Source organism: Nomascus leucogenys, chromosome 3, assembly GCF_006542625.1.
Source record: "Nomascus leucogenys isolate Asia chromosome 3, Asia_NLE_v1, whole genome shotgun sequence".
In the NCBI taxonomy this organism is placed as follows: domain Eukaryota; kingdom Metazoa; phylum Chordata; class Mammalia; order Primates; family Hylobatidae; genus Nomascus; species Nomascus leucogenys.
The window spans coordinates 41,606,869-41,629,621 of NC_044383.1; the positions used below are offsets into that span (position 1 = coordinate 41,606,869).

Genomic DNA, 22,753 nt, shown 5'->3' on the forward strand with positions numbered 1-22,753 from the left:
ATTAAATGTTAGATAAAAACAGAATTTCAGAAAAAATCATAATACATTTAAAATTTTAACAAGAGAATTTAAAAGTCACCATCTAAGAATTCATAATGTTATCATTAACCAAGTAAGCAATTATCAGACATATTTGTCTCAATTATAAACATTTCCCAATAATTAAATTTACAGGGGCCTACAACACCTAACTAGATTTTTGTGTCCAAAGTAAAACACTTTTTTGGGGTTGAGGATAAGGAACAGAAGGATATGTACTGTTTCTAGAGATAGTCCTAAGTGACATTTTTTTTCCTCCTTCTCTCTACCCCAAAGAAACTTGTCAGCTAGAGAGAAGATAGATGAAATGATGTGTCCTTATTATTCACTTAAAGGATAGAACAAGATCATCTGTTTAAGCTAACCCCAAGATTAATAATTCTTATTCAGCAGTAATTACAGCCCATAAATCTGTCCCCCCAAAAAGATATTAATACATATTTTTAAAATTACGTTTAATTGGAGGAATAACTATGCAAACTATAGAGATATAAATATTAAAATCACAGTAAAATTTTTATTACAATTATTATAGGGAAATATTGTCAATGAAAAAGACTTTACAGAATGTTTTAAGGGAAATATAGGTAATAAGCTGTTGACTTTAAAAAGAAACTTAAAAGGTGTCTGTATTTTACAGAAAAATGTCTTTTAATATTGATGGTTTACTGCTGAACCGAGGTAAATTCCTAAGCCTTGCATTCCAAAGAACTAACTAGAGCATTCATTCTATTGCTAATAATGTGACTGTGAGATTTTAAAAACAAAACACTTTTTAAAAACCACTGGTTGTTAAGACTGTACAGTGTAATAGGTGGACCAACGGGAGATAATGGAAAGCCTGAACAGACCCTCACACATATGAAGCATGATATATAACAGAGGTGCCATTATAAATCAGAGAGGAAAGGATTCAATAGTGGGATAACTGGCTGTTCATATGAAAAATAAATTTAGAACCCTACCTCATACTAAGCATTTAATAAATATCAAATTGACTAAAAAGTCAGGTGGGTAGCAATTATATGATATTTGTGCATTGAAAGGACAAAGAAAAGTTAGCTTTCACTATTATTGAACACCTTCTCTACACTCACTGCTATAGGACCGAATTAGTTTACAAGGCTGTCTTGCCTAGGAAGATAAAGTCAAGCTGGTAAAAATTACAAGAGACAAGAGAAATTTGAAGTTTGCCATTTTTCTGGATCATATTGTTGGAGTACTCCAAAAATTAATCCCAGTTCTTTAACAGTTTTGGAAGCTAATACAACTTAGTTCTTAATTTGTAAGCCAGATATTTATTTAAAAATCAAAGCATTAAAAAAAAAAACTATTTACCTCATCAAGTTCAACAAGAATATTTCCACTACTTCCTGCAGGAAGATCTGCTATTTGAGCTTTTACTGCTTTGGGGGTAGGACCTCGCCTACTTGTGATAGCAAAGGCAGCTTTCTGGTGCCTGTAGAGTGTAATTATACCTCTGTGCTTGGTGACAGTGTGGTGCATTCCATCTTTTTCTGAGGTGGATCCTAATAAGAAAAAAGTTAAATAACCTTTTAATCATAATATTGGTGATACCAAATGTTTTCGGCTCCATAAAGAGATAAAACATTTTTAAACTATGTCTTTTAGGCCTCAACTTTTATAGGCCAATGACATTTTCCTTAGCCAATGAAACTGCAATAAAAATCTATTTGCATAGGATTTATACCTAATACAATCCAGGTTGCAGAGCCATCTGAACAATGAGAAACAGCACATGAAAAAATTATTGTGACTTCAGTTAATGTGTGTGTGTGTATGTGTGTGTATATATACATACATATATATATAATTTTTTTTCTGAGACAGGGTCTTGCTCTGTTGCTCAGGCTGGAGTGCAGTACCACAGTCTCAGCTCACTGCAACCTCCACCTCCTGGGCTCAGGTGATCCAATCCTCCCACCTCAGCCTTCTGAGGAGCTAGGACTACAGGCACACATCACCACACCCAGCTAATTTTTATATTTTTTGAAGAGACAGGGTTTCACCATGTTGCCCAGGCTGGTCTCAAACTCCTGAGCTCATTCCATCTGCCCACCTCGGCCTCCCAAAATGTTGGGATTATAGGCATGAGCCACCATGCCCAGCCTATTAATTTTTTGTTGTTATTTTTGAGATGGAATCTCACTCTGTCACCTAGGCTGGGGTGCAGTGGTGCAATCTTGGCTCACTATAACCTCCGCTTCCCAGGTTCAAGGGACTCTCATGCCTCAGCCTCCTGATAGCTAGGATTACAGATGCACGCCACCACATCCATATATATATATATATATATATATATATATATATATATATATTTATATTTATATTTATATATTTTTTTGAGATGGAGTCTCGCCCTGTCACCCAGGCTGGAGTGCAGTGGTGCGATCTCAGCTCACTGCAAGCTCAGCCTCCCAGGTTCATGCCATTCTCCTGCCTCAGCCTCCTGAGCAGCTGGGACTACAGGCGCCTGCCACCACGCCTGGCTGATTTTTTGTATTTTTAGTAGAGACGGGGTTTCACCGTGCTAGTCAGGATGGCCTTGAATTTCTGACCTCGCGATACACCCGCCTCAGCCTCCCAAAGTGCTGGGATTACAGGCGTGAGCCACCGCGCCCGGCCTAATTTTTATATATTTTTTTTAGTAGAGATGGGGTTTCACCATGTTGGCCAGCCTGGTCTCGAACTCCTGGCCTCAAGTTATTTGCTCACCTCGACCTCCTAAAGTGCTGGGATTACATGCATGAGCCACTGCCTGGTCCCTGGCCTATTAATTAATTAATTAATTTTTTTTTTTTTGAGACGGAGTTTCACTCTTGTTGCCCAGGCTGGAATGCAATGGCACGATCTCAACTCACTGCAACCTCCGCCTCCCAGGTTGAGGCCATTCTCCTGCCTCAGCCTCCCGAGTAGCTGGGATACAGGCATGCACCACCATGCCCGGCTAATTTTATATTTTTAGTTGAGATGGGATTTCTCCATTTTGGTCAGACTGGTCTTGAACTCCCGACCTCAGGTGATCTGCCCACCTTGGCCTCCCAAAGTGCTGGGATTACAGGCGTGAGCCGCCGTGCCCAGCCTGGCCTATTACTTTTTAAAAAATTATTGTGCCTAAGCATAACAAGAAACAAAAATATCTCAAGCAAGTTCTCTCTAAATGTCCAGAGTCACCATGAATTCAAAAAAAAATTGGTCACTGCAAAATAATGCTGCCTTACATAGCAATGGACCAGGGGAGTAAGAGGGGGGAAAATGACCCCATTGTATTTTTAAGATGTTAATATTCAAAATGTCCACCTTTCTTCTTCTAGTTCATTCACATATTTTTCAAGATCTATGCTGCACCAAAGCTGTAAGTCTACTACATTTCAAATAATTTGTTTTCCCAAAATCTTGTTAACAACCACACATACCAAAAGAACACAGGACTGAGTCATATGAAGAAAACATTGGTCTTTAAGACCTGCCTACAGAGGGCAGTTCTCATTTTCCATATAAATTCTCCAAGTGAAAACAAAAAAGTTGGTTAAGTATTATTTACTAAAAATACTAAAAATTCACTAATCTCATAATACATGCACTAAATTAGGGAAACGAGAGATTTGATAATGACTTTTTCAGTCAATAGGGTTGCTCCTTTGGTTAAGGAAAAAAAAATTAATTAAATAACATTTGATACAATTACCTTTTCTAGCTTGATACAGTAAACCATATAATGATGGTTTTGAAGGCAAAGGTAAGGGTGAACAACTGTCTTACAGATTTCAGTCACCTTATATGAGCTATCAGATCTTCCATGAATGGCTTTTTTGAACTTAAAGGGTTGTGACTGATAAGGAATATGTGCAAATTCATGTAACAAAGAGTTTTGTTATAATCAAGCCTTTTCTCTCAGAATGGGAAAAAACACTAACATGAACTGGATTTGTGCTTAAATTATACCCATAAGTAAACAAAAACAAATTTAAAAGGTTATTTCTCTACCCCAAATAAAAGTTTAGGTATATACCTTTAGAATTTTCCTGGCCACTTTGTGTTGGTACTGGACATGTGACACAAGGAGTTAGATATGGGTCCACACAAAGTGAGCTACAGAGGTTTTTAATAATTTTTGAATTGGGACAGGGCGTCCTTGTTGTGCACTGCTGAAGGAGTTTAGCTATGCACTGAGCTGCATAGTTTTGCACTAATGTATTCTCTTCTTTTTTAATTGTCTCCATTAATGGTTTTATGATAGGATTTAATTTCTCCGGAAGCTGCTGCAAGCTCACAACTGCACAGGCAGCAAAAGTATGCACTCTCAACTGCAACACTTGCCACTCCTGGTTGGTCTCTGTAACTGTCATTTGGACCTGCTGTCGTTTACTATCTAACTGTTGTAACACTTGAGGATTTAAATCGAAAGATGATGTGGCTTCATTAAAAACAGTAGTGACCTATTAAAAAAAAAAGAAATTAAAAATCATTAATCATATCAACCCCAAATAGATTGTAAGCTCCTAAAGGGTAGACAGCAAGCTTTCTGTTTCAATTTTGGTTTCCACAATATGTAATATTGTTTTAGTACTCAGTAAACTAATGTCTAAAACTTCCCAACTAAATTTTATTTTAATCTGACTAAAATTTAACATTAGCATTATATTCTTTAAGAAAGACATCCTCTTGAGAAGAATAAAATTACCCAACCTTTAAATAAGTCTAATGACTTTGAGGAAAACCACATTTAACACCCACAGAATACTTTGGTGAAACAAGAAAGCTACAGGCAAATATAAACTAACTGTTCATGAAGGAATTCCAAAACTCACAAACTTTTGGGAAAAATATTGTTTTCAACTCTAAAACTCACGAAAACTTAGAGTGGCTGTTTACTAAGTGGCTAACGTTGCTAACTGAATTATTCTCATTCTTTCTTTAACCTCCCTTCTGGTGGAAATGCCCAGGCAATGGAAGAAGAAAAAGAAACAAAACAAAACAGAACAGAACAAAATGGTACAGTTATCATTCACTTAATTACCAAGAGCTGTCTAAGGCTATAGGACTGTTGTACCAGACTACTTTACAAGCCCCATTAAAAGACTGTTCAGTCCATCTTTTTTTAACTTTATTCATATAATTTGCATACCATAAAAACTACCCGTTTGAAATGTACAATGTATAAGATTTATTTGAAATAGGGTTACAATGCTAAAAGTTTAAAAACATTGTCCTAAATCCACTATGCTCATGTCACTTTTCAATGACTGTAGTCAACTGAGGAAAAGACTCAGTTACCCCCAATTAATTCAATCATTCAATCAATATTTATCAAAAGATAAATAAGACATAATGTCTTAATACGCTCAAAAAATGCAGAGACTAATGTGGGAGAGATATAAATAAAGAATTAAGAAAATGTAACATATAACTGAGGTAAGTGCAAGTTGCTGTGGGAATACAGAGCACTCCTTAATCCTTCTTAGAAGAAGAGATTAGTGGGAGACTTGCCAGAGGAGGATAACACTTATGCTTGGTTTTTAAAGAATAGGCCAATCAGGGATTATAGGGACATCTTGGCAAACAAAGTGAGGTAGGGAGTGGAAAACAGGACACTGTCCATGGAATTGAAGTTTATCAAATAGCTTCAGCACGACATGCAGAAAAAGAGATGAACTCTGGATGAGCACAGAGGGTTAGGGGTGGGGAATTCCTGGCAAAGGAAATAGAAGCTCAGGCCCAGAAGTGAGAATGAGCAGAAGTGAATGAGTGTAGCGTACTTCCACAAGAAGAAAGCTAACTGGGCGTGAGTGGAGAAAGTTTGAGAAATAATGAGGAGATAAGAGATAGAGAATTTAGAAGGTGACAAAAAGAAGAAAGATAAAAATGAAAAAGCAAGGAAAAGGAAAATAATGTTTTTAAGCAGGAGAGGGATGTTCAGGGTGGCACAAAAAGAGCATTGCTAGTACAGCACAGCATGTAGGATGAAATGGACCAGAGGCTGCCTGGAACCCTAGAGATGAGTCAGGACCTAGATACAAAGTACTAAGATCTGACTGGGCTCTGATAATGGAAATAGAGAAGAGATTAAACATGAGACTTTCTTTTTTTTTTTTTTTTGAGACGGAGTCTCACTCTGTCACCCAGGCTGGAGCGCAGTGGCATGATCTTGGTTCACTGCAAGCTCTGCCTCCTGGGTTCACGCCACTCTCCTGCTTCAGCCTCCCGAGTAGCTGGTACCATAGGCACCCGCCACCACGCCCGGCTAATGTTTTGTATTTTTAGTAGAGATGGGGTTTCACCGTGTTAGCCAGGATGGTCTCGATCTCCTGACCTCATGATCCACCCGCCTCGGCCTCCCAAAGTGCTGGGATTACAGGCGTGAGCCACCGCGCCCAGCCTAAACACATGAGACTTTCTGAAAGAAAATGCTAACAAGATTTGTGACTGGAATAAAAAGAGTATCTTTGTCAAAAAAAAAAAAAAAAGCCAGTTTTTGTTGTGTTCAGTGTGAAGTGACAGTGAGATATTTAAGTAAAAATGCCTAAAAGAAGAATGTAAGAAAGACTGAGAGTAGACAGCACACAGTACATGGGTAGGAACTAAATCATGAGAATGGTGCAAGAGACAAAGATCGTAGGGAAATGTCTATATTTGGCAGGTAACAGGAAAACAGGGATTCAATGAAAGATACAAAAGGCAGTGGCTCCTTTGAAAACTGCCCTTCCCTCAAAAGTCTCTTCAAGAAAAAAGAAAAATAGTCTCTCCCAGAGACTCTGATATTTATGCTTATCTTCTAGCCCAAGTCAAAACAACTGAAGAGTAAAAGATCTGAATAAGCAAATCTTTTTTTTTTTTTTTTTTTTTTGAGACTGAGTCTTGCTCTGTCCCCCAGGCTGGAGTGCAATGGCGCGATCTCAGCTCACTGCAAGCTCCGCCTCCCGGGTTCACGCCATTCTCCTGCCTCAGCCTCCTGAGTAGCTGGGACTACAGGTGCCCGCCAACACGTCCTGCTAATTTTTTGTATTTTTAGTAGAGACGGGGTTTCACCGTGTTAGCCAGGATGGTCTCGATCTCCTGACCTCGTGATCCGCCTGCCTCGGCCTCCCAAAGTGCTGGGATTACAGGCTTGAGCCACCGCGCCCGGCCTGAATAAGCAAATCTTAAAGAAGGGGCCATTTGATGAGCTTAAAAAAGAAAAGTTCCCAGAAATAGTAGGCTGGGAACCCAGACTATAAAGAAAATTTGAGATTTAATTCCAGACAGGCAAAAAAGTAGGGAAAGGAGGCAAAATGGAAAACTTACAGAATAACAACAATCAGGAAAATAACTTTATAAAAGAAGAGAACCCGGGGGAAAAAAACAGCAATTTTAGCTTTCTCTCCACAGATGAGAACAAAAAAATTCAACTATATTGTTTTTCAACTAGAAATGGAGATAAGAAATGAAGATTACTATTTTCATGGGGACCAACACAAATGAAGTGGCTCAATTTCTGATCCTATAACTCAAAAAAGGAAGAATTCATATATACTACACCTAACCTCACGCACTTACTAAGTACAAAGCTGCTGTAATGAAGCATGGATGCTGGCATAAGGAAAACAAATAGATTGAACAAATGGCCCAGATACACAGCATACTTATATAACTTCAGTTGGTTTTTGACAAAGGTGCCAAAACAATCCAATAGGGAAATGAAAGTATTTTCAATAAATAATGGTGGAAAAATTAGATATCTGTAAGAAAAACAAACCTCAACCTCTACTCCATACTATACACAAACATTAATTCCAAATGAATGATAAATCATAAAAAGTAAATGACAAAACTTTAAAAGAAAACATATGTGAATACCTTTGCCACTTGGAAAGTTAAAAAAAAAAAAAAAAAGATTACTGAAGTCACAGAACATAATAGCCATGAAACAAAACAACTGATAAATTAGAATTCACCAAAATTTAAAATACCTGCTCATCCAAAGACAGCATTAAGAGAATGAAAAGGCAAGCCACTCACTGCTAGAAAATATTCAGAAAGCATCTATTTGACAAAGGATTGGAATCCAGGATACATAAAGAACTCCCACAACTCAATAACAAACAAACAACCTAATTCAAAGTAGACAAGATTTTGAAAAGATATTTCAGAAAGGAAAATATACAAATGATCAATAAAAAATTAGAAAGTATTCAACATATTAGTCATCAAGGAAATGGAAATTAAAACCACAATAACACTATCACACAATCACTAAAAGGACTAACCACATCAAATATTAATGATGTGGAGTAACCAGAACTCTCACATACTGATGGTCAGAGGGTAAAATGATACAATCTCTTTGGGGAAAAGTCTGTAGTTTTTTCTAAAACCAAACCTACACCTATCTTAGGATTTAGCAATTCCACTCCTACATATTTACCCAAGAAAAATGAATGCATATGTCCACAAAGACTTGCAGAAGAACGTTTATAGCGACTTTGTTCACAATAGACAAAAAGTGGTAACAGCCCAAGTGTCCATAAACGGGAGAATGGCTTAAACTAATTGTGGTATAATAATACAATGAAATAAAACTCAAGCAATAAAAAAAGAATAAGCTATTGATATGTATATAACACAGATTAGTTTCAAAAATACCATTCTAAGAAAAATCCTTACACCAAAGAGCACAGTGTATGATTCCATTTACATGAAATTCTAGAACAGGCAAAAGTAATGTATCTTCAGAGGGAGAATTAGAATAATGGTTACTTGGTGGCAGGGAAAGGCAGAGATTACTGCGAAGTGGTGATGATAATGTTCTGTATCTTGACAGTGGTTCAGGTTTCATAGGCATATGCATCTGTCAAAATTCACCAAATGGTCCACCTAAGATTTGTGTGCTTTAGCACATAAATTTTGCCTCAGAACAGCAAAAAACATAAACAAATATTGAATTTTAGTTAATTATATAAAATGCTGAAGTATACTGATATCTGAAACTTACTTAGAAATGCATTTAAAAAAACTGCCCTGGATGGATTCATGGTTGGATAGACAGGTAGGTAGGTGAATACATATGTGATAAAGTAAATTTGGTAAAATGCTAACTATGAAATCTAGCTGTTAAGTATGAGTGTTATGTAATTTCATCACTTTTTCTATATGTTTGAATATTTTCGTTATAGGCTGAGAGCAGGAAGAAGTACTCAGGAACTTGTAGAAACAGTTTTTTCTGTACTCTGCAGTGTTAAGCAAAACTGAAATGACAAAATATAATAGCTTTTTCTAATAAAGGTGCATTGACTTATCAGAATTTTAGTTTTAAAAAAATCCTTTGTTATTCTCTTATTTCAAGAAAAGCCTATACAATGAAATAACCTTTCTCAAGGGTAGAGATGACAGGCTACCAAGCCACATACAGACTCAACAAATTAATGTGTTTTTGTGATAAACATGTCATGACAAATTTCTAACCTATATTTCATGTTCTATCTACAATTAAGAAAGTTATTTCTTTACTCACCAAGTCACTAGCTTGATCTATTGTTAAAACATTGTTGTTTACTCGATTACCAACTTCAATATGTACATCAGCTAATGATGATATAAGTTGTTTACATTCATTCTGCATTCGTGTGAATGGAACCGCAATTTCGTCATAATATAAATGTTCTGAAAGGATATCAAGTAAACGTGGCTGCACAGCTAAGGTAACAGCTTTACACTCCTAAAATACAACAGACAACAAATAGGGTAACTATATGAACATTAACTTTATAGATACAGAAATCGTCATTTGCAGACTACCAAGTTCTAAATTCTTACTTATACTGAATCTATATTCTGTTACTTCTCCGAACAACAGTTAATTGCACAGAAAAAAAGGTATTACATACAAATTATTGTAAAATTTTAACATGAATGACTACAGAACATGCACATGGAACTATTACAATTTCATTTTCTACCTATCCAAAGTTTACATGTGTATATATATCACAGATTTTAAAGTATATTACGGTAAAAAAAAAATCAGTCAGAAAAGAACATCTATCAAGCACTAATTAAAAATGTTATTTAAAAACTCATTAGATAACAGTTGAACCCTAAGCTTCACATGGCATACTGTAAAAGTGGATATAAATTTTAAAAGCTGATTACCTACCCCCAAATTTAACTAACCCTTCCCACTCTCTCTGGTTGTTGCCTGCCCCAAACTGAGGGAAAATGGCCTCAGTGCTGAGCCATGAGGGGTTCTGTGGGATCTGGGTGATCAGCCTGGGCTTCACAGAGTAAGTCCATGAAGCTCTGTGAGTGTCCAGAAACCGAAATGTCAACACTTGCTGCTAAGTCTGAGAGGCACAAAAACATAGCATCACTGCCTCTCCAGCACACCAACTCCTGCCTAAAAACAGATGAGCTTTGCTTCTTTCCAGAGGTCAAGCAGGGGTGTCAGTTGCAATGGAGCATGGCTCAATTACTTTTAGATACAGCTTTGTTTTGACAAACTGCTAAAAGGCAGTAACAAGTAACTCTCACAGCAAGTGCAGACAGTTAAATTTCCAGAATTCCAGTCAATGGAATAAACAAAGCCAGTAGAAAGTTTCTTTGATTTACAGAAGTATGTCTTATACAAAATCATACATCTCCCTAGAAGTTAAAGGTTAAAGAGGCTGGAAGGGAATGGTTGATTTGGAAACATGAAGATTTTGGTTTAAATACAGAGATGTTATTCTTCCTGTGACCAAAAATTCTGCCTTTGCTACTACCCACACAGATGAATCTCTAATACTCAAAGCCTCATCCTTTGTAGTTTTCAGTGATACCTGAGAGATATATAGAGGAATGGATGACCAATAGTTTCTGGACTACTTTCACATGTACACGGTTTTTAATAGGGACATTTCTTAACAGACTGTACAGTCAAGAGCAAATATTAAGTATGAGCATAACTAGTAGTTGGAGGTATGAGTAGGGGTTCTAAGACAAAAGTCCAGAGTTAAAAGTAAATGGGAGAGAAATAATGTTCAATATAATTTGGACACTTTTCTATAACTCTTGGATTTTTATACATCAAAAATTTTCACTTTTCTGTTGTAAATAATCCTAACAGCTAATGGAAATTTGTTTACTTAATTTGTCTTCATTACTTTTGGGGCAAAATCTTACCTTTTGTAAAGCAGCCCATTCACAGATTACCAAAGCTACACTAATCCTCTGTAAAGCAGACTTGGAGTTCAAATGGAAGAGTAGTAACTGGCCCAGGGATTCGGCTGGTTTAATTTCTTGAGTTACCACATTTACACCTGGATCACAAATACAGCAACAAAGTGCTCCTAACAACCTAAGAGGGAGAAAAAGGAAGTTACTATAAGAAATTACTTGAAGTAAAGTTTCTCCATACTTCGGGAAATTACTTCAATTTCCTATAATTCCTTGAAGCAAAATTTGGCTTTTTGAAGCCATAACTTTTCCCACAGAAGGTATAACGACTATCTGGTCTTCGTAAGAAGATATAAATTCTATTTTAAAGCTTTAAAATAATTAGAAGTATTTGCTTACTCTAATTTTTCCTTAGGCTATAATTAGTGTAATGAAGGACGGAAGGATTGATGGAGACAGCAGAGGAATCTTCTGTTGGTTAAATAACCTTTGAAGGCCAGATTGTAAATGTATGTCTACCTGACACTTAATGTACACTCACTTGGCTGCCATCATTCTGGCCCGGATAACCACAAAATCCCTGGTGGCCGGGTCTTCCATGATGGTGTCAGCACCTGCAATATACTCCTGAAGTACTTCTTTATTCTGGCTTTGGCCTTGGCGCACCTTACCACCTGTTTTTTCCTACAGAGGGAGGGAAAAAAAAAACCAATAAAGATTAATCATTAAAACTGAATAGGCAACAACAAAAATATGATATTTTTAAAATGATCCCAGTAAAATACAGTTCTTTTCACAAAATTTTAATGGATAAACATTACTATTCATTTTGTCAGGGTCCTAATAAAATAACGGTTTCTCGTTACTTATGTTAATTAAATCACACTTATAACAAGGCAATACAGATTTTTAAAAATATGGTTACTGTTATTAATAATTAGATGATGAACACACAAATACATTATGTCCCTCTACACTTACCTTGGCTCTAGCTTTTACTTCTAGCAACATATTTAAATCGATAGGTAAATGAGAAGGCTGCATCATCAAGCAAAGCCAAGCACCCATCCATGGGCAAGCAGCTGCTACCACATACTGAACTGAAGCCTTACTCAACAGTTCCATCCAAACCTGCAGGGTAAAAGGGGGACATGAAAGTGAATTTTTTCTAATAAAAATAACAAACTCTAACACTTATCTTTAGGAATACTGAGGTTTTTTTAAAGTAGGAAATAGCACAGAGATTAATTTAGAAATTCATTATAGAGGCTTATTTTGAAATATAGTACTGTTTTCTAATAGGTTTGTGCACTAAAAAAAACTAATGCAAAGGAAAGTTTTTTTTTTTTTTTTTAAAAAAGAATACAATTCTCTTTTTTTAAAAAAATGGCCATAAAAGTAATATAAAATTGTCAAAATCTCAGTAAGTCACTGAAATAAATCCTTTGCATATATCATAAGACTCAATATTAATGCAGTCCTATATTCAACACACACTTAAAAATAGCTCCTAATATTCTCTGCTAAACTCAGAGGTGGTAATAATCTAGTATAAATTTAAAACAGCTTAAGTTTTGATTCATGATCTTACTTAATAAGGATAAGGTACCTTTCCTGATGCCTAACATTTAATGGGCTAGGACTAGCCTAAGGCAAGATCACCACTGTTAATCCAAGGTTGTTAACAATGAGTCACTTTAGAGGCCAACAATTCAAGAGTAACTTAACAGATTATAAAGGTACAAAAGTGCCACTCCCCTCCATAAATGCTATTAAATATATCAAATGGCTCCTCCTTTAATGATTCTAACACACATGATCACTCTTTCTAAGTAGGGAAAAAAGTACAAGTTTCAACAATAATTAGACTCTGTATTACCAATAGATCCTAAAAGGTACTTTGCAGGATCTATAAGCATACTGATAAACAGCAAGATGAGGGCTAGAGAAAAGCAATCTTTTCCTCACTTCATTTTCTGTATTGAGGCTATCAGAAAGTGCTTAAAATACCTGTGTAAGTCACATAATAAGAGGAAGAAGCATGGCCAACCAAAACTTAACTATTACATGCTACATGTAAGAAGCCTAGTTCTCTGTCTCATCTTGCAGATCTCCAGACTTTTCAAATCTCCAAGAGATATGAATGATCAACAGAACAGCAATTATGAAAAATTTTAAAAATCTACAAAAGTTACTAGGAAAAGGAATACAAATACATTTGCTGTGTACCTTGTGAATAAGGTCCAGAATTTCCTGGCTGCTTTCCAAAACACAGAACTGAAAAATGTGTCGGAGCATATCAGGCAGTATAGGTATAAGCCAAGATGAAGAGTTCTGAAAACAAAAACAGAATTAAAAGCTGTAGCATATAATTCTTGGATGTTAGCTTACCTGAAGAATTAGATGTCAAATAACAGAAGTACTACCATGAAGAGATTGCATGGTTTCATTAAAAAGGCTAAACAGGTGATAAACTTTGACAAGATTCTAAGGCAACAAACACCATATTTATTGTACCAATGGTCTGAAGAAATAATAGCATATAATCACTGGGAAGCTGAAAAAAGTCTGATTATCATTAACAACAATTTTGCCTCAAAGTTGAAATCATCCTCCATATGGAACCATCCCCTAACCAGCAACATCTCTCTGGTTATATCACACATCACTGCTTTGTCAAGAAAATCTATAAAATAATCAGGTTACTGCTGTTGTGCTAGATGATCAGAGTTTAAGTTCTATATGCTCACCAACAATCCAAGTAATGAATTATACCATAATATCCAACCTAGAAACTTCTACTTGGAGTTCACTACAAAATTAAGGTAAAGGTTCTTAATCTATTTTGGGTCAGAGACCCTTTAAAACTCTGATGAAAACTATGCACACTATGTTATCAGAAAAACATATAATTACAAACAATATTTTGCTTCCAAGGTTCAGGGATCTCCTAAAGCCTGGGTTATAAACCACAATTTAAGGAATTTCTTAACAATTCAAAGGCCCACCCAAATCAAGCAACCAAATAGTGCTTCACCAAGTATCTAATGTGTGTCTAGAATTCCCAGAATAAGGAATCCCAAACTGTCTATTGCTATTTAAACAACTACAAGCTCACTGGATAGAAATGTTCATCAGAGAAATTCTACTAACTAGCTCAAAGTACCTAACAGCCCCTGCCCGCCACATGACTTTTTTTAAGCACTAAATACAGTGTTTTTAAGAGAAATTTGGAAATTTTAACTGAAATTGCAGAAACCCACAAGTTCTAGGGATAATAAATGTTTAAGTTAGAAAGCTACCTATAATTTGTAGCCAATGGAAAACTAATGACAAAGGTAGGACCAGGGTTTTATGTTCTCAACATGGTTTGAAACAAGTTTTAAAAGGGCCACATGACTCCTCAAAGATGTAAAAACAGAACTGCCATTTGACCTAGCAATTTCTTTACTGGGTATATACCTAAAGGAATATAAATCATTCTATCATAAAGACATATGCATGAATATGTTCACTGCAACACTATTCACAAGAGCAAAGACATGGAATCAACCTAAATGCCCATTGACAGTAGTCTGGATAAAGAAAATATGGTACACATGGAATACTATGCAGCCTTAAAAAAGAACAAGATCATGTTCTTTGCAGGAACATGGATGGAGCAGTAGGCCATTATACTTAGCAAACTAACACAGGAACAGAGAAGTACATATTCTCACTTATAAGTGGGAGCTAGCTGATGAGAACATATGGACACAAAGAGAGGAACAAAAGACACTGGGGCCTACTTGAGGGTGGGAAGGAGGGAAAGGATCAGAAAAAATAACTACTGGTTATTAAGCTTTAGTACCTAGGTGGCAAAATAATCTTACAACAAACCCCTGTGACATTAGTTTACCTATATAACAAACCCGTACATGTACCCATGAACCTAAAATTAAAGTTTAAAAAAAAAAAAAACAAGCCATAAATCAACTGGAGGAGCATTCTCACTACTTCACTATGTCTTAACTCTACTTTTCTGATAACATAGGACATTTCACTGGATAGAAATGTCCATCAGAGAAATTCTACTAACTAGCTCAAAGTACCTATCAGCCCTTGCCCTCCACATGACTTTTTTAAAGCACTAAATACCGTGTTTTTAAGAGAAATTTGGAAATTTTAACTGAAATTGCAGAAATCCACAAGTTCTAAGGATAATAAATGTTTAAGTTCTAGAGAAAGAGAAAGGGAAGCTGGGAAGAAAAAAGTTCTTCTTTTCTCACTGGAGGGAATCAGGGACAATCTTAACAGAATTAGGAAAGCTATAATAGCAATAAGCAAATAATTTGGTGTTACTCTTCCATAATGTCTCTTAATTTCCGATATTCCCCCCAAAATATTTACCAACTCTCTTCCCCGACCCTCAACCCCAACACTGGCAATCCAAGCAGTTGCCCATAGGTCCCCAAAAGTCACTTCTATAGAGGAAGATTTTTGCCCTATATTTATGACCAATACATGTAATATAAACTGTAGTTGTCTTCTCAGGCTACAAACATCGTTACTCTACTAAATTCTACTTTATAATTATTAAAAACAACCAGAGAAGGAAAGGATACATGGGTAGAACACAGGATTTTTAGGGCAGTTAAACTATTCTGTGTGATACTGTAATTGTGGATACATGACATTATGTTTGTCAAGCCAATAGAACATATACTACTGAGGGAGAACGCTAATGTAAATTATCGACTTTGGTTGATAATAATGTGTCAATGCAGGTTCACTGATTGTAACAAATTAGTATTAGTCTGGTATGGGATACTGATGGTGGGGGAGGCAGTGTTGAGGATGGGGGATGGGATACATGGAAACTGTACTTTTCCCTTCAATTTTGCTGTGAACCTAAACTGCTCTGAAAAATAAAGTCTAGGCAAATAAGCATATGAAAAGATGGCCCACATCGTATGTTGCCAGGAAAATACAAATTAAAACAACGATGAGCTACCACTCTATACCTGTTAGCATGGCCAAAATCCAGAACACTGACAACAACAAATGCTGGCCAGGATATGAGTCAACAGGAACTCTCACTCATTGCTGGTAGAAATGCAAAATGGGGCAGCTATTTTGGAAGTTTCTCACAAAAATTAAAAATACTCTTACCATCCAGCAATTGTGCTTCTTGATATTAACCAAAGGAGGCAAAAAAGTCTACACAAAAACCTGCCCGAGATGTTTATAGCAGCTTTATTCATAACTGCCAAAACTTGGAAGCAAGCAAGATGTCTTCAGTAGGTGAATGGATAAACAAACTGGTATAACTAGGCAATGGAGTATTATTCACTAAAAAGAAAATGAACTATCAAGTCATGAAAAGACACAGAGAAATCTTAAATGCATATTACTAAGTGAAAAAAGCCAATCTGAAAAGGCTCCATACTGTATGATTCCAACTATATGACATTCTAGAAAAGGCAAAACTATGGAAATGGTGTTTCTTCCTCTGATCTGCCTTCCTGAGACTCAGAATAAGGAGAGTTGATGACAAACAGAAGTAAGACTAATGGACGTTTCACTGTATCTGAAAATGAAGGTAAAACTTCTAACCATCTATACCCCCCTTCCACCTTGCCCTCCACCAAACCAACTTCCTGTCACTTACTAATTTAGTGCCATTCTGCTCTCTCCTGCCTCCAGAGTTACACATACTACTCCCTCCTCTCTTACCCTTACCCTTATTTTCCCCTGGCTAAATTCCACTTACCCTTCGGGTTTCAGCTTAAACTTCACTTCTAACATGATGCCTTCCCTGTCCATCACCCATCTCACTTAGGATCCAATAGTGTCTTCTACCTCCCGTATCAGATAGTTACCTCATTAAGTTATTCTTGTTTAGTTATCTGTCTTCTCCTGTCTAGTCTCCTATTTTAAGCACTATAGGAGAGCAAAGGCCTTGTCTCTTACTACTATCTAGAAAATTGTTCGAGCACACAGCAGGCACTTAAATAGTTGTTGAAATCCATCTTAGCCACTGGAAATGATCCAAATTCGTATCATAAGGAATAGCTGCCAATATGCAAAATTTCCCAAAATAGTGATATTGTAATATAAGAAATTTTTTTTCAGCATTTTGTCCAGGGTCTTAAAAAGAAACATATTTGATCTTCATCCCCAGCTCCTGGCACAGAGCTGCTAAAACCCAAAAAACTTCCTGAGTGATAGGGATTATTCATAATAACCATAATCTAGTTTGTGCTAAAGAAGTGACTCTTGGTGGGCCCCAAGATAGCTTCAGAATGGAGGCTGGTTGCCAGAGGAACTCACTATCTGATTAGAGGGCTAAAAAATTTCAGCCTGCCTCCTGCTCCCCACCTCCAGAGCTGGAAGGGTTGGAGATTAAGTCAATCACCTCACTAATGGCTAATAATTCAATCAATCATGACTACATAATAGAGTCTCCATAAAACACTTACATTTATGGGTTTATGGCTTGGTGAGTGCACAGCGGTGCTGAGGGTGACATGCCTAAAGAAGACATGGAAGCTCCAAGCACCTCATCCCCATACCTTGCCTTGTGCATTTCCTTCCATCTGGCTGTTCCTAAGTTGTGTCCTTTATAGTAAACTGGCAATTGTAATTACCAGTTTACCAGCCTTTCTGAGTTCTGTGAAGCATTCTAACAAGTTATCAAACCTGAGGAGAGGGTCAGGAGAACCCAGTTTACAGATGGTAGATCAGAAGTATGGAAGGCCCAACACTTGCAACTGGTATCTGTTGTGCGACTGAGCCCTCTAACTTGTGGGAGCTGACACTAATTCCAGGTAGACTGTCAGAACTGAACTGAATTGTATGATACCCAGTTGGCATCCAGGGAGTTGGATAACTGGTTGGTGTAAGGAAAAAACCCCACACATTTGGTGTCAGGAATGTTGTATTGTAAAAATGGCTCAGCAATAGATCCCTAACTGGCAGATTCGGCATCTCAGGTGGGATAAGATCTTGTCTGTACCCTTTTGTTATGGTCCCTCTTTTATCTTCCCACAAAATGGGTACACTCAGAAAAAAGGAGCAATCTGAGCATTACCACAAACACCTGATTCTTGCCTGCAGGCCAATTCATCATTTCTACCAGCATATCAAATGTTCTCAGATTGTAGGGAAGAAAATCAGGAGAGAACCTGTAAGTTGGTGATGAATCACACTGAGTTCTTTCACTAATTTTACTAATTTGCTCTGAAACCCTATTTTGATCCACAGCCAAAGGAAAAGAAAATTTCCACATCAGACAGCTTATAATGCCTTGTTCTATTCATTTCTCCAACCAACATTTATTGAAGGTCAGCTAAATATTTCAACTTTGCTCTTTTTCATATTTTTATAAAATCTGGCAATACCCAATTATGCTAGCATTCTCTAAGGCCAAAGTCTTAGTTCAGGCTATTCTTCTGGTCTTTTGTTTCCTACTTATTTGTGTATGTTAAATTTTCTAACATTCTAAATTACACTTCAGATTCCAACTCAATCTCATGTATATCTTCATGTAATAACTAAGCTTGCCCTTCAAACAAAAGTTAATGTATTTGTAACCAAAATTTTGGAATGACTCACAAAGTGACTGAGATGCAATGGAATGGAAAAGGTGACCCAGTCAGTAAAGAAGGCAAAATAGGAGATTCATGTCTAGGAGTTTGTCTGGCAACAACAGTTACCAGTTATCAACACTAGTTAATCTGGATATTTCAGTAATTCACTGATAGACATATATATTAATAGGTATACTCTAGCATGTACAAACATACTGGCTAAAGAGACAATATAGAAGGGACAAACAAATGGTAAATTCCTTCACTTTGATTACCAAGCTGCTAGTTTAGCAAAAAAAGTTATACCTTGATTGTAAGTCATTATGAAATAAAATTAGTTGTTTTTTGTTTTTGAGACGGAGTTTTGCTCTGTCACCTAGGCTGGAGTGCAGTGGTACAATCTCTCGGCTCATTGCAACCTCTGCCTCCCGGGTTCAAGTGATTCTCCTGTCTCAGCCTCCCGAATAGCTGGGATTACAGGCACCCACTACGACTCCTGGCTAATTTTTGTATTTTTAGTAAAGACAGGGTTTCGCCATGTTGGCCAGGCTGATCTCAAACTCCTGATCTCAAGTGATCTGCCTGCACTGGCCTCCCAAACTGCTGGGATCACAGAAGTGAGCCACTGTGCCCGGCCATGGTTTTTCTTAAGAGTTCCTACTTCATGCTCCTCAAGATGACAAGCTTGCCAATTCTTTCACATGTTAACATCACAGAAGAAGGCACACTGATTAAACAATATATTTTCACAAATGCCATGGTATGCCACAGGGAAGTATAAAGGAAATAATGTTTCAGAGACAACTGTATTAACTGTGGTTCTATTTAAGGACATTTTAGAGATGTGCATGCCAGCACACATACTTATAACGGATACCTTTTAAAAATAAGGACATGTCCCTTATAAAATCTACTGATTTTACAAAGCAAAACAAAACCAAAAATTTACTAAAGATAACCAGGATAATTTCAAGGAAACAGAAGCATCAATCTTTACAACGCAGTGATACACTGAGCTATAGCCAAGTCTGACCTTGAAAAATTACTTTAGAATTATTGAGGTATAGCTTGAGAAGTTTGAAACTGAAACCAGGACACAGCTACTGGTAATTCAGGTGAGTTTCCTTTTCTCACTTTGTAGTTAAAATGACTCCATATTCAGAAGTGGGAAAGCAATTAGACACATAATTATTTTGTCCCCATATAAAATTTAGTAAAAGCTGAAAGCCAGAATAAGACCTGAAACTGAAATGAGCTGCTTATATGAGCTTGGGAAAGTTTCGTAATCTTTGATTATCAGTTCTCTCATCTGCAAAACAGGAATGGCAGTAGCCACCTCATGTAAACTGTTTAGCACAGTTCCTAACATAAAGTAAGCCCTCAACAGCTTAGATTATTATTACCACAATTAAGTATCATTCCTATACCCCAGAATAAGGAAAGAATGCTCAGAATGGAACTACTAATTATCGTTTTAGTATCTGTACTATTATTTATACTTGTATAGCATTAACATTTTCAAAGCACTTTCATATACATTATCTCACTTGATCCATGTAACTCTGAGAGAGGCTAGAGATAATCACCAGAGAGGGTGAGACAAATCTGACCAAGGTCATAAATTAGCAAATGATAGAGCCAAAGTTAGAACTCAGATCCTGTCTACTTAAGGGATCTTTTCATTATACCATTGAAGGGGTAACAACAGTGATAAGGCCGGGCGCGGTGGCTCAAGCCTGTAATCCCAGCACTTTGGGAGGCCAAGGCGGGCGGATCACGAGGTCAGGAGATCGAGACCATCCTGGCTAACAGGGTGAAACCCCGTCTCTACTAAAAATACAAAAAATTAGCCGGGCGTGTTGGCGGGCGCCTGTAGTCCCAGCTACTCGGGAGGCTGAGGCAGGAGAATGGCGTGAACCCCGGGAGGCGGAGCTTGCAGTGAGCCGAGATCGCGCCACTGCACTCCAGCCTGGGGGACAGAGCGAGACTGTCTCAAAAAAAAAAAAAAAAAAAAAAAAAAAAACAGTGATAAAAAGCTCTATTTAACTGCTCTTTACATTATGATTGCTTCCATAAAGGATTGCTGACTAATTAGGAATACTTAACAACACTAAGAAATCAAAGGCAAGGAGGCAGCTCAGAAAAAGGAACACAAATTAAAAGTGAGAGTAGATTTTTATTATCACAATAGGTCAATGATCTTTCATCCAAATTCCCTGGAGCCAGGTGTGTTTTGAAACTCAGAAATTTTTCAAATTTTAGAATAATGAATTGTTTAAAGTGTATATTATATAATATCTCCTCAGCACCTGAATAAAATATATTAATATTTCTGCAGCAAAATGTGTGAATAGGCACATTAAGTGGGATAAAGACTAAACAGTTTCTCTTCAGAATGGTCAGGTTTTGCCACCAAATTAGTAGTTTTATAAATTGACCCAACTCACAAAAAGCTTTGGCTTTCAAAGTTGCAGGAAAGGAATCATGGAACTGCACTACAAACAGTTTGCACACAGCTATAAATTAATCAATAAGTAACTTTCAGGCAATTTGTGGAGAGGAATACAATAACAGATAAAAGCATCAGAGATGGTTTATTCCTACAGCTTTTCAGAAAGCAAATAATGTTGCTGGAATCACAAGATTAACAACAAAAATTAAATGAGTTTTCACTGCACAATGACTTTAAACAATGATTTAAATAAAATGAGTTATAGAAGTTGGAAATGCTTTGTCGCACTAGAGATTTGATCTGTCTCATGAAAGAAAAGGTACAGAGAGGAAGAAAAGGGAGCTAAAATTTAGGAAGGTAAGAGTGGGAGGAAGTGGGGGTAGGGGAGCAGGGGGCAAGGAGCCATATCCAAAGATACTTTGGATATGATTACACTTAGGATACAAGAGTGGATTTAGAAAATGTTCTTGACTCCAGAATAAATATTAGGAAATATTAGGGGAAAATGTTGACAAGAGCCAAGTATTAGAAGACCAAGCAAGACAGGAATTTAATTCTAATATAGTGGTAGGCAATTACAAATTACTAACCAGTTTGTGAGTAACTGAGGCTATGGTCCCCCAAATCCTTCTGAAACTTAAAATTCTTTCCTTTTAGAAATACTATGACCATGTAGAAACGAAAATTCCAAACTTTAAGGAGCATACTGGAGAAAGGATGATAATTTTTATGAATATACAGAAGGGAGAAGTAGGTAAATTAGAAGATAGGGATTATAACTTAATTTTAATTTTTTATTACAAAAACTTGAAACAAGACAAAATTATAAGAAATGTCAATTATGGATGGTGTAAACATAAATGAATGTTGTTTCATACAATTCCCTGCTCTTTTCTCTATTAAAAAAAAATCCCAAAATTTAAAAAAAGGAAATAGCTGGTAGTATTAAGAAAAGCTTCCTGAAAGGTTTGGCTTTGGGCTGGGCACGGTGGCTCATGCCTGTAATCCCAGCACTTTGGGAGGCTGAGGCGGGTGGATCACCTGAGGTCAGGAGTTCAAGACTAGCCTGACCAACATGGCGAAACCCTGTCTCTACTAAAAATATAAAAATCAGCCAGGTATGGTGGCACATGCCTGTAATCCCAACTACTCAGGAGGCTGAGGAAGGATAATCACTTGAACCCGGGAGGCCGAGGTTGCAGTGAGCCAAGATCATGCCATTGCACTCCAGCCTGGGCGACAAGAGCAAAACTCCATCTCAAAAAAAAAAAAAAAAAAAAAAAAAAGTTTGGCTTTATGCTATTATTTGAAAAAAACAGAATGAAATAGCCAACAAAAATAGTAAAGCATATTTGTGGGGACCAAAATCAGACCCCGCTAAGAATTAGTGATTAGTGTCACAGCCATGGTCTTTGGTGGTGAGGATAATAAACAGCAAGCATCAGGGCAGTGACAAAGCACAAAATCTGGAAGCATCAATATTAAGTTTCATAGACAGCATCTCTTTCAGTAAAGAGATACGCTGAAGATAAAGGCTAAA

The 22,753-nt window shown here is 36.8% G+C and overlaps 1 protein-coding gene across 3 annotated transcripts in view; it reads right to left on the reverse strand.

Annotated features, from left to right (window-relative positions):
- The window catches only part of BTAF1 (B-TFIID TATA-box binding protein associated factor 1), a 107,861-nt gene that overhangs the window by 36,703 nt on the left and 48,405 nt on the right, over positions 1–22,753 (reverse strand). For all 3 annotated transcript variants that reach the window (XM_030809266.1, XM_003255219.4, XM_030809267.1), the window contains exons 15-21: positions 13,420–13,524; positions 12,172–12,321; positions 11,732–11,874; positions 11,197–11,371; positions 9,551–9,754; positions 4,073–4,499; positions 1,378–1,568 (exon numbers count right to left, since the gene is read on the reverse strand). In XM_030809266.1, coding sequence (XP_030665126.1) covers positions 1,378–1,568; positions 4,073–4,499; positions 9,551–9,754; positions 11,197–11,371; positions 11,732–11,874; positions 12,172–12,321; positions 13,420–13,524 — 1,395 coding nt within the window. The remainder of the gene's footprint in view (positions 1–1,377; positions 1,569–4,072; positions 4,500–9,550; positions 9,755–11,196; positions 11,372–11,731; positions 11,875–12,171; positions 12,322–13,419; positions 13,525–22,753) is intronic.